General features: G+C 42.4%; 1 protein-coding gene across 2 annotated transcripts in view; it reads right to left on the bottom strand.

Moving 5' to 3' along the window:
- LOC140494515 (zinc finger and BTB domain-containing protein 7A-like) overlaps positions 1-13,332 on the bottom strand; it is a 180,247-nt gene that overhangs the window by 17,772 nt on the left and 149,143 nt on the right. For both annotated transcript variants that reach the window (XM_072593778.1, XM_072593777.1), the window contains exon 2: positions 9,516-10,670. In XM_072593778.1, the coding sequence (XP_072449879.1) occupies positions 9,516-10,660 (1,145 nt within the window). In that variant the 5' untranslated portion in view covers positions 10,661-10,670. The remainder of the gene's footprint in view (positions 1-9,515; positions 10,671-13,332) is intronic.

Below are 13,332 nucleotides of genomic sequence, written 5' to 3'. Positions count from 1 at the left end.
CCAGTCAAGCTACAATAATGACATCTGACCGTCAACGTGGAAATGTATCCAGCTGTGCTGTGATCTCAAAAAGCTGAATAAATCCAATCGGAGCCTGGCTGTCCCTGGAAAAAGCAGCACGCGGTGTCTACCGACTCCCTCGAGCTGTTCAGGGAGAGCTGGGCACCGCAGGGAGTGACTGTTTTATTTTCCTCTCCAGCTCTATTTTGATTTTATCCCTGCTCTCCCCTTTACTTTTTTTTGATCGCGCAGCATTGCACTTTGATGGTGTTTCCTTTCTTCCTGATGGTGGAAAATGAATAAAGATTTGTACACTTGTTGCCTTTCACTAATGTCTCACACCCGCACACACACATCATGGGTGCTGGGCAAAATACAAGCACTACTGCAGTTAGGCAGGGGTGAAGAAAAACAAAGAGAAAAAATAACCTGCAGAACTCGCAGTATTGCCCTTTAAAAAAAAACCCAATCTGGCAAAATACAACACCATCAGCTGACTCCAGTCACTTTGCTGTTGGTTAAAGATACCACCAAAAGTGCTTTCAAGTGGAGTAATGTTGAATTTATAAATTCTCATTAACATACTAAAATATTCAAGGCACTTCATAGGAATATTAAATTTATTACTGAATCACAAAGAGCTATGAGGACAAATAAACAGCTCACCAATGCCCTGCTCCTATGTGATCATGTGACAATCATTTCAGCCCCAGGACATGGTTGCAGGATTTCCTCAGGGTATTGTTCTAGGTCCAACCATCTTCAGCTACTTCATCAGCTATCTTTTCACCACCATAAATGATGATGATTGCATAATGTTCAGTTTCATTCGCAATTCCACAGAAAATTAAGCAGACTATACCTGCGTGCTGCAAGACCTGGGCAACATTCGTGGCTGGGTGGTTAAGTGGAAGTAAGCTTTATGTTACTAAAAGTGACAGACAATGATCATATGCAACAGCAGAATGGGTCTAATCACCTCTTCTTGACACTAACATTACTAAAGGATTCCCCACCATTAACACATTGGGTGGGTCATCGATGAGCAGAATTTTAATTGGACTGAGGAGACACAGACTGTGGCTACAGGAGCAGGTCAGAGGCTGGTCATTCACCTCCCAACTCCCAAAGCCTTTCCTAAAGAGGCACAGAAATGGGCCATTTTCTATTGGTTTCATGTGTTTGTCCACCAACTTTCAAGAAACCCAGTGTCATCTGGGGTAAAGCAACCCATTTGATTGGCAACTTATCCGCCACTGGTACACTACAGCAGCAATGTGTGGCATCTTTAGGATGCATCTTACCAAGTCTCCACCAATGGCACCTTCCAAACACATGACATGACATCTATCACCTAGAAGAACAAGGGCAGACGAGCACTAAATCCCATCATGTTCTCTTCCAAGCACACATCATTCTGAAAAGATTTGGAAAGGTATTGTTCTCCTTCTTTGTCATCAGGGCAAAGTGTTGGAATAGCTTACCAAGAGGCACCGTGGGTGTATCTTCACCACACTGGTTGCAACACATTCTCAAGGGAAATTAGGCACAGGGAATAAATGTTGGCCTTGACAGCAATATCCACCCTGGCAATGTTTTTCCAAAACCTCTACCATCGGGGAGAAGGTACAGAAACCTGAACACATGCACCAGCTGGTTTTGAAACAATTTTCACCCTACTGTTGTTAGAATACTGAATGGATTCACAAACTGTTAGCATTCACCTGTACCTATGTTTTTGTTTTTGCTGCTGTTTACCTATTATTTACTTAACTATGCTACTTAACCCTGTGATCTGCCTGTATTGCTTTTCACTGTGCCTTGGTACACACACCAATCCAACGCCAATGACTAGAATGTTATATGCCAAAAATACTAGGCAAGCAGCAGTACTGCTAATTGCAATGAAAAGGAAGACTGCATTCTTGAACCCTTATATTTCTGACTTTTTTCTCCGAACCAATTTTCAAGCAAAATGTATTCAATCTAGAGAGGCTCCAGGTCAGGTCAAAAGGACCACAAAGAAATTCTTCAGAATCTCATCTTCACCCATGTCACAGAGAACTGAAGAAAGAAACATCTTGCATTTCCATTATGGTTCATGACATGGCAAATCATGTTGCAGACATTTGGGGACTTTTCTCCTTTATTATGTTAGTAACTAAGTTTGATGTGCACAATAGTAATTAAACAATAATCAGATAATCTATTGTAGTGACAAGGGCTGAAAGATAAATCCAGAACATTGGAAGAATTCTCCAATCATCTTTGAATTGTGGGATGGATTTTACTTCATCCGAGAGGGCAGATGGGGCTGTGAATTTAATGTTGCAGGTGGAAGGCAGCACCTTCAACAGTGCAGCACCCCATCACTGCCTGGATTTCAAACAAGTCTTTGACATGATTTCCTGATTCAGGAGCGATGCAAGAGAGCAACTCACTTGAGCCAGTTGCAACATGTGAAGAGATTTTTTTTTTCACCAACCTATTCAGGTTGGAGTTTATTCTCTTCATCACCAGTATTAACCTGTTCCTATATCTCAAGTCCTCCATGTGATTAGATTATGCTTTCCCATTTTGGTATGGTTTGTAATATTTTGAATGTCACTTCCTTTGGCCAATATTGAAATCACGAATGTACACAGTTAGAGGTGGTCCCAAATCAGAACCCAGTGGAACATCACTGCTCACGCTCCAATGCTTGGAACTTATCCAGTTAGAAGCCATATTTGAAGGTGAAATGGAATAGGCTGATCAAGAATGGCAAGCAACCGGGTCCACAGATTGTCTTCTGTGTTGAAGGAGGGAAATAGGGGCAACATATATCCCTTCTCAACTACTACGAGATGCAAAAGAACCTTGGGCTTGTTACAGCCGTGAACAAAGTGAAATGGATAGATTACAATTTAATTAAATACCAGAATGTATTAAACCAAAACTCAGTGAGTGTACCAGGAAGTGAGACTGTGCTCTGAGTGGAGGCTAGTGCTGTACTAGTATGTGGTAGGGCTACGAGGTCCAGTGGAGTTTGATCCCTGCAGGACTGCTGAAGGTCAAAGGTTGAACCTGATTTGCTGCTGTTGTGCGGCATGATGGAACTGCATCAGTAATAACGCAACAGAATGTGCTATTTTCAGGCTCGATAAGAAACATTAGAAGTAGTTTTTTGAAATTTAAAACACAGCACTCTTTAATTTTCCTTTTCCAATTTTGATTCTTTCCTTCTGTCCTCGTTCTCCATCTTCACTTCACTGCACCCTTCCAGGTTATGCATTAATCTGGCTAGGATACAGACACGGCCCAGTGACTGGACTCAAAAGATGGTTTCACTTGCTCTTGCAGATGCTTCTCCTTGATTAATGAAACCCTCTTTTAAATCTCAACATCAGCCGATGTTAGGTTTAGAAGTTTAGTATCCTTACAGTGTAGAAACAGGCTATTTGGCCCAACAAGTCCACACCGACCCTCTGAAGAGTATCCCACCCAGACCCATTCCCCTACCATATTATTCTACATTTACCCCTTACTAAGGCACCTAACTTGCACATCTTTGGATTGTGGGGGAAACCTGAGCACCCAGAGGAAATCCCCTCTGACACAGGGAGAATGTGTAAACTCCATACAGACAGACAGTTGCCAGAGGCTGGAATTGAACCCTGGTCCCTGGCACTGAGTGGTTAGTACTGTTGCCTCAGAGCCACTGTGCTGTCCTAAATTGTACCTTTGCCATAAGAAAACCTCCCAAGGCAGTTCAAAGCAAATGACATAAGCTTAACATTGTCTTGTGGTTCAAACAGCCAAAAACTTGGTTAAAGTGGGTTTAAGGAATACCTTAAAGAAGGAAAGGTAAAGATTTGGAGAGAAAAGATAAAATGCTGCAGATGCTGGAAACCTGACCCAAACAGAAGACTGAAGAAGAGTCGTATTGGATTTGAACCATTAACTCTCTCTTCCACAGATGTTGCCAGATCTGCTGAGTTTCTTCAGTGTGTTTCAAATTTGGAGGGGTTTAATCTCTGCAGTTCCCTCCTTAGACAGCCGAAAGTATGGCCATCCATGATAGCAAAATTCGGATCACAGATGCTCAGGCCAAAATTAGATGAGAATATGTATATTTCAGGGTTATAAGGCTGGAAGGGATAACATAGCTAGGAAGGTAGGTAGACTCTGGAGAGATTTTCAAACAAAAATAGGAAGTTTAAAATTAAGACACTGTTTTACCGGATCCAACGTCAGTTGGGAGAACAGGGGTGATAAGTGAAAGGGACATTTGTGTGTCAGACCATGAGCACTGGATGAGTAACAGCTGGTGACACTTATAGGGGTGACTGAGTAGAGGCTTATCTCAGGGTCAAAGATGGCACCAGCATTGCGAGCAGTCTGCTCCTGAGACACAGGGTTCTCAGGGACAGGGATGAAGTCAGAAGCAAGGGGATGAAAGATGCTGAAAACATCTGCTCACTGTACATCAGATAAGAAGTCTGATAGGTTAGCAATTGAGAGAGGAAGCAGCGAGGAACTAACATACAGTCAGAGATTTACAGCATGCAAACAGACCCTTTGATCCAACCCGTCCATGCCGACCAGATATCCCAACCCAATCTAGTCCCACCTGCCAGCACCCAGCCCATATCTCTCCAAACCCTTCCTATTCATATACCCATTCAGATGCCTCTTAAATGTTGCAATTGTACCAGCCTCCACCACTTCCTCTGGCAGCTCATTCCATACACATACCATCTTCTGCGTGAAAAAGTTGCCCCAGAGGTCTCTTTTATATCTTTCCCCTTCACCCAAACCTATGCCCTCTAGTTCTGGACCCCCCCCACCCCAGGGAAAAGCCTTTGCCTATTTACCCTATCCATGCCCCTCAATTTTGTAAACCTCTATAAGGTCACCCCTCAGCCTCCGACGCTCCAGAGAAAACAGCCCCAGCCTGTTCAGCCTCTCCCTACAGCTCAAATCCTCCAACCCTGGCAACATCCTTGTAAATCTTTTCTGAACCCTTTCAAGTTTCACAACATCTTTCCAATAGGAAGGAGACCAGAATTGCACGCAATATTCCAACAGTGGCCTAACCAATGTCCTGTCCAGCTGCAACATGACCTCCCAACTCCTGTACTCAATACTCTGACCAATAAAGGAAAGCATACCAAATGCCGTAGTGAAACAATAAAGGAAAGCATACCAAACGCCTTCTTCACTAAACTATCTACCTGTGACTCTACTTTCAAGGAGCTATGAACCTGCACTCCAAGGTCTCTTTGTTCAGCAACACTCCTTAGTACCTTACCATGAAGTGTATAAGTCCTGCTAAGATTTTCTTTCCCAAAAATGCAGCACCTCCCATTTATTGGAATTAAACTCCATCAGCCCATTGGCCCATCTGTTGTAATCTGAGGTAACCCTCTTCGCTGTCCACTACACCTCCAATTTTGGTGTCATCTGCAAACTTACTAACTGTACCTCTTATGCTCGCATCCAAATCATTTATGTAAAGGACCCAGCACCGATGCTTGTGGCACTCCACTGGTCACAGGCCTCCAGTCTGAAAAACAACCCTCCACCACCACCCTCTGTCTTCTACCTTTGAGCCAGTTCTGCATCCAAATGGCTAGTTCTCCCTTTATTCAGTGAGATCTAACCTTGCTAATCAGTCTCCCATGGGGAATCTTGTCGAACGCCTTACTGAAGTCCATGTAGATCACATCTACTGCTCTGCCCTCATCAATCCTCTTTGTTACTTCTTCAAAAAACTCAATCAAGTTTGTGAGACATGATTTCCCATGCACAAAGCCATATTGACTATCCCTAATCAGTCCTTGCCTTTCCAAATACACATACATCCTGTCCCTCAGGATTCCCTCCAACAACTTGCCCACTACTGAGGTCAGGCTCACCGGTCTATAGTTCCCTGGCTTGTCTTTACCGCCCTTCTTAGACAGTACATGTGGAAGGTGAATTACTTTTGGATAATGTTTCTGGAGAGTTGATACTTGAGAGACAGAATGTTGATGAGAAATTGGAGGGGGACCAGACTTAAGAACATAGAAGCTAGCAGAGACCCACAGTATAAGTAAACTCCACGGACAGATTAAGATAAAGGGCTGGAGAGAATGCAGAGTGGCCTTGGAAATGGTTAACCACTTCAGGGGCTATAGACAGATTGACGAGGAGGAATAACATTTTTTTTGTTCCAGTCATGCAAGATGTCATTCGTGACTTTGATAACAGAGGCAAAAATCTGATAATAAGGACTCTAACATGAGGTTCCAGAAACATTTATTAGATTAGATTACTTACAGTGTGGAAACAGGCCCTTTGGCCCAACAAGTCCACACTGACCCGCCGAAGCGCAACCCACCCAGACCCAATACCCTACATTTACCCCTTCACCTAACACTACGGGCCATTTAGCATGGCCAATTCACCAAACCTGCACATTTTTGGTCTGTGGGAGGAAACCGGAGCACTCGGAGGAAACACACGCAGACACGGGGAAAATGTGCAAACTCCATACTGACAGTCGCCTGAGGCGGGAATTGAACCCGGGTCTCTGGCGCTGTGAGGCAGCAGTGCTAACCACTGTGCCACCGTGCTGCCCACTATGGAGGTGACATGTTTAAGAATTTTGGACAAAGAAAGGTTGGAGATGGGGTAATAGTCTAACATATTGCTGGAGTTCAGGAGTGGTTAGTTGAGGACATGGTGATGAGAGATTCAAAAAGGATAGAGGGACAGCATCTGAAGAGCTGGAACTGCTTACAATATCTGTAAACATGGGGATTAGAAAGGGAGGTTAGGTGGTCAGCTGTTTGTAGGAATAGGGTCAAGGGAGAAAGGAATAGTTCTTATGGACAAGATTGACTTGGGGAGAGCATGAGGGGAGAGAGAGACTCTAGAAATAGAGGAAGGTTTTGTTGAAATAAAGCCTCTCTGTATTGGTCACACAGGTATCTGCAGTTGATTAAGCGACTGTCATGTTCTTGTGTTTTTGTCGTGTACTTTAAAAATAAAGTGTGCACATCACACTTGAGACAGCTATGTTGGAACAATAACTCACTCCACTGCGGATGCTATTCCCTGAAGGTTTCTGGGTTGCATTGTGGTACAACTTCTACTGATTTTACAATGGCAGCAGCTGTTGTAATATAAACAAATCCAGTTGACCCTCCTACTTATCTCAGACTCAGGGCAGAACATTTTCATTTTATTACATCTAAAATGTCTGGATTCTGGAGAGAAAACTGTTGAAATAGTGCTCCAGTAGTCCCTTATTTTTCAATGCTAACGCGTATACAGTAACTAACTCCTTGTTTCTTTGGTCATAATTATGAAGGTGGTCAAAAGGGAATTGGACAAACATTTGAAGACATTGGGGCGGGATACAGATTGCATTAATGCTGCCAAGTTTTTGACATCTATGCCTTCATCTTTTAAAAAAATCTTGCACAGGTTGCCTTCTTTGGTATTCTGAATTGCCCTCCTCAACTAACCAATCCTGGATCCACCAACGTTCTAGACTACTACCTTTATCTCCAATCTTTCGTTTCCATCCAAAGTTCTTGAACTTGTCACTTCTCATTATTGTGGAACATCAATTTGAATCTCTACAATCACATTGCTGCCCTGCCTCACACAGCTTTTACCCAAGTCACGAATGGCGTTCTTTGTGACCGTAATTGCGACAAAGCACTTAGCTGGACCACCGCAGTCAGTTTGGGGCAACACACTTTAGGGAGGACCTGAAGAGGTTTGAGAGGGCGAAGAAAAAATTCAGGGGAACAGGGACAAGGAACTTAGCTACAAACAGAGATTGGAGGAATTGGGATTGTTTTCTAAGGAAATGCTCAAGATGAGGTCTGATAGAGGTTCTCAAAATCAGGAGCGTTCTGGACAGAGGGAGAAACAATTTAACATTAGATAAGATCAAGGGCATTGATTTAAAGTAATTGGTCAAGAAACCATAGGGATACCCAGAAGGAAAAATGTTATTGCGAATGAGTAGTTAAGATCAGCATTCCTTCTAATTGTTTTCTTCTGTGCAAACCTCGAAGGTGCTTGCGTGGCAGCAGTTTCCGGAACTGGATGTCAATGCTGTGATCCACATCAACCATGCACAGCTAGATCTTCTGTGGGTCAGTCAATGCAATTAATAAGGAATTGGACCATGACTTGAAAAACAAATTCACAAAAGCTACGAAAGGAAAAGAGAGAGGGCAGTGGCACTAACCAAATTGCTCCCTCAAAAGGGCCAACAAAAGACATGATAGGCGAATGGCCTCTGACGAGGCTGTAACCACTCTATGATTTATCCAGTCCAGGAATGATTTGTTACAAGTCTGTGCTGCAAATCCTAAAAACATTGCCATCAGTGATTTTGGAGTCCAAATCAGTGGGCAGGATAGATTTTTCTAACAACCCAACATGTTGACATCAGGTGACCTGTGAACAGCTGACACAAGGTTACTCCTTTTTTTGTACTCTGCATATTTGCATATTAGCTTGCCAATCTTTTGAATGGCAGTTTAATCCTCCGCAGCAGTTTGATATAACAGAGTAGCTTACTCGGCCTTTTCAGAGAGCGGTTAAGAATCAACCAGAGAAGAGGTGAAGGTGACTGATTTCATTCCAGGAAGGTCATCATGAAGCAGATGGCTTATTTTTTAAAAAAAACTGGTAGTTTCACGATTGTAATTAGTGAGATCAGCATTTTATACCACAGAAATTTAAAATATTAATTTTGGCTGGGGTTGAGAATGCTGCGATGGTATTTAAATTTATGGCCAAAACATGTAATGTAGATTGTTAGTGTACCTCACTAAAAAGATACCATGGTCCATTTGAGATATTTTGTTCTGCTAACTCGAGGCAGCAATTGAAACCCAATAAACGAAGTGGCTCCCCAGTCCCGGGCTAGTGTCAGTGCTCTGGTATCAGTCCTGACAGTACAGCAGGTATCCGAGGGACAAACTGGGCCTGTATTCTTTACAGCTTGAAAGAATGAGAGGTAATCTAATTGAAATCTACAAAATTCTTAAAAGGGATAGACTGAATAGATGCTGGAATGATATTTCCCTTGGTTGGGAGTCTAAAATCAGGGAGCACAAGAGGAGGAAAAACTAAATTACTCAGAGGGTTGTGCAGCCTTGAATTCTCTACCATTTAGTGGGTGGGAAACTCAATCTTTGAGTATGTTCAATTCAGATTACCAATGATGTACAGGGTTATGACAATTGGGTGAGTAAAAGACATTCAACTGATCAGCCATGACTGCACTGAATGGCAGGGCAGGCTGGGACGGGCTGAATGGCCTTCATCTATGTCTACTGTGCAGACTCTGTGCATAGACAGATACAATCTCAATCAAAAGAAGTTCCACAACTGATAATTGGCTTAGGGAGAGGGGAAATCTGAAAAAAAAATTGTTTCTCTGAATTATCATGCGTCTCACGCAGAAACGACTACAACATTGAGTTAATAAGCTCAACATGCAGAATAAAACATTCAGCTACCTTGTAAAACGGACATTGCAGATGTTACACTCATATGGTTTTTCGCCCGTGTGAGTCCTGATGTGACGTGGCAGTTTTCCTGCTCCCTGAATCACCTTCTCACAGATCGGACACTTCTGGAATGCTTTTGCCCTCACTTTTTTCTCACTTTTTTTGGACCAGGAAGAGTAGCCTTCACCCTCAAAGGATGGGGTGAAGAAATTCAAGTATGAATCGAGATCATTCTCTTCTTTCACCAAGTTCTTGTCATAGGACTCGTCGACTGAGTTTATAATCCGTTCCAGGAAGGCTCGAGATGAAATGGAATCCACGTCTTCCTTGTTTAGCTCCAGTTTCATCTCTTCAGCTGGGGTAAAGTTTGGATGCATAGCCAACTCTTGATGTTCCAGAAGCCCCCCTTCTTCATGGAGATTGACATCAGGATAGTCTCCATTCTGCGAGGGGGAAAACGAAGGGCCAGTGACATCCTCCCTCTTGATCCACAGCAAGGATTTGTCCACCGTTTGGACCGGCTGGTCATTTGTAGTCATTTCTGGATAGACCTCTTGTGCCTTCTGTGCCAGCTCTTCACTAACTCCGTTTTTAAAGTGCGCTCTTGGAAGGTCTTTCAGTTCAAGACCTGGCCATTGGTTGTCCATGTGGCCATTGGCTGGAGGGCTTTGGAAGTACTCTAGATATTCTTTTGCTCTCAGGAGGTTCCTCTGATCAATTTGATCTACATAATCTGCTATCTCCTTGCTGGCCAGGGCGTTTGATACAAGGAGATCATGGCAGACATTGCTCACACATTGGATTTCCAGCAGCCTCGCTGCATTTAAAATCTCATTTACGTTTGAAGTGCTTATAGTCAGGGTTGCCGTGTACGCAAACTCCAGCAATGCCGAGAGAGCTTCTGCTGTGACAAAGTCTATTTCATAAACATTCTGTTGGTCCACAATGGCCCCCAGTGTGAAGAGCTTTTTGAAGTATTGACTGCAGGCCGCAAGGACAGATCGATGGGTCCGAAATTCCTGCCCGTCCACTATGATGATAACATCACAGAGATAACCATAGTTCCTCTGCTCATTAAGACTACTGAGAATGTCACTGCTGTGATCAGGGAATGGGATACCTATAGGGCCATCTACTCCATTGGCCATTTTCATGGACAAAAGTCTGGAAGAGAAACAAAATAGAAAAAAATTAGCGACATAATTCTTGTCACATTTATAAAGCACAACTGCAACTAATATAATGGTTTATAAAAAGAAAAATCTTGTATTTACATAACCAATTTCCCACCTCAAAAGTTCCAAAACAATTACTAGCCAGCTTGTCAGCTATTTTTGATGTGCAATCACAAAAACAGAAATCAATTTGCACCCAGCACACACTCACAAACAACAACATGACACTGATCAGACATTTCTTTTGTCATTTTGTGGATTGAGGGAGAAGTATCAGTCAGGATACTGGGGAGAACTTGCCTGCTCTTCTCAAATATTGCCATGGGATCTTGTACATCTTCCAGGTTGGGCAAGGCTCAGTTTAACCTTTCACGCTAAAGCCAGCCCTCCAACCTTGCAGCACTCTCTCAGACCTGCCATAATGCACTAGCGGACACTACAAACTCACAATGCTCTGCATCAAAGGATGACTGCGGTTCTCTGATCCATTTCTGAACTGTGTAAAGTACAGTTCTATAATACTATGCAGCAGAGTGGAACTCTTGCAGAAAGCACAAGATGGAACAGCAGATTGAGACAATTTTCAACGCTAACTTAGTGTTCGATTTTGCGTTGTCTACATAACCAGTTCTACAGAAATTTCTCAACATTAAAAAGATATCATTTTCACAGGATTGAGCACATTAAAAGGTGCTTGGTTTAGGAGAGTTGGAATTGCAAATGAATTTCATACAGACAGCATTGTTTTCAAACCAAACCAGTAGTTTTGAAATAACTTCAACAGGTTCACAGTTAGCACCTTACAGAAAACTGAGGAGTGGCTGGTTTCAGAACAATCCCCTTTGACAGAGAAACTACCAGCCACCTCAAAAAACAATGAACGCACAACTTAATTACTCAAGTTACTTGAGGAATTCAGCATTTTGAAATACCTTTGACCGGTCTCATTTGTTCCAGTGTCACTCTGCAGTGAACAGAAACTATGTACCTATTCTCTTCTTAATACAACGGAAAACTGCTTTTCAGTTAATAATAAACATCAGCTACACAGATTTAGACCGTGATGGCTGTAAGATTGTGTTGACAAAATTATCTTTTTCAAGATCCTGTGTTTGAGCCAGTTGTTTCAAAGACTGTGGATTAACTGTAATTCTGCTGTAAATCCGTTTCTGTACAACCTTTAACTGGACCAAACAGTTAACTGTTGTCCATTGCTTCTCAGGATAATAGCATGAAGACTTTAAGCATCTCAACCAGTTGCCTCTGGTTTCCAAAAGTAGCAATATTTTTGTTTGAAATTCATGGAAACCCTTCCTGGAAGGGATTGCACCAAAACAATTTGAAATGAAGATGTCACAATGATTTCGATTTTTAAAAAATATAACCAGCAAGTTACTTGTGGCACTGTGTATGGGGTATTAATGAACACAAATTTCTTTTTAAGTAGCTAGAGTTGGGGGTGGAAATTCAGAAACTTGTACCTCAGAGCTACCCAATGATCATACAACTGCATTATGACAGTAAACAGAGCTGCATTGCCCATTCATTATTGGCACAGCTATTTTCAATGACGTGCTAATAGGTATTAAAGGTAGATTTGCAACTGATGGAGGCTATTTGGCTCATTGTGCCATCATTGGTTCTTCGTCAGAGATATCTAATGACTCCTACTCATTGCTGCTCTCCTGCAATGGTTTGGCTTCAAGTCTTTATATAACCCCCTGTTGAAAATTATTACTGTGTTGAATTTGCATTCATTAACCTTTCAGAGAGTGCAATCCAGATCATAACAATCTCTTTGTCATCTTGCCTCTGTTTCATCGGATGTGGATTGACCAGTATGGGTGGTGCAGGTCAGCAGTTCACTTCCTACACGGTTTAAATAAGGTATTCATTCCAGAGGATATTACCTGATTACTTAAACAGTTAGAATGTGCAGGGTTAGGGAACAGACAAGAGATTGGCACCAAGCCAAAATGCTCAGAAACCTGGGCTGAATGGCTTCCTTTTGTGCCTCAAGTTTGCTCATGAGCAGAATTCCTTAAATTTGCTGAATTGCTTTCAGGTGGTGAGCAGTTTCTTCCCAGCAATTATTTAACAATACCCTCCAGTTCTGCTTTCTTTTAAGCCACCAAGATTTAACATTGTACCAACTAACAGAAACATTATATTGTACAATGGTGGACTGGCTGGTCTCTCTCTGCCTTGCAATACACTGCCATGACAGAACTACTGGCCATTTTCTTACTGGTGTCAAATATTTTGGACCAGAAACGGTTGTTGTCAACTACTATGCAACAACATCTGACACTTCTGTGGTGCTCTTCACATAACAAAATGCTGCCAAGGTACATCATTAAGAGATACCAAACCAAAATTTGAGACTAAACAACATTAGATGACGAATAGCATTTGATCAATGAGAGAGATTTTAAAGAGTGCCTTTAAAGAACCAGAGAGAGTAAAGAGATGGAGAATTTTCAGAAGGGAATTTTAGAGCTTCAGGCTGAGCTACATGATGGAGTGATGGGAATCAAGGAAATGGAAGAGACCAGAATTGGAGAAGTGCAGAAATCTCAAAAGTTTGAAAACCTGGAAGTTATAGAGCTAGGGAGGGCTGACAAGGGGGAAGGATTTGAAAACAAGGACGA

The sequence above is a fragment of the Chiloscyllium punctatum genome, chromosome 24 (assembly GCF_047496795.1).
Source record: "Chiloscyllium punctatum isolate Juve2018m chromosome 24, sChiPun1.3, whole genome shotgun sequence".
In the NCBI taxonomy this organism is placed as follows: domain Eukaryota; kingdom Metazoa; phylum Chordata; class Chondrichthyes; order Orectolobiformes; family Hemiscylliidae; genus Chiloscyllium; species Chiloscyllium punctatum.
Note: the sequence above shows the minus strand (reverse complement) of the source record. Positions and strands in the feature narration are given on the sequence as shown.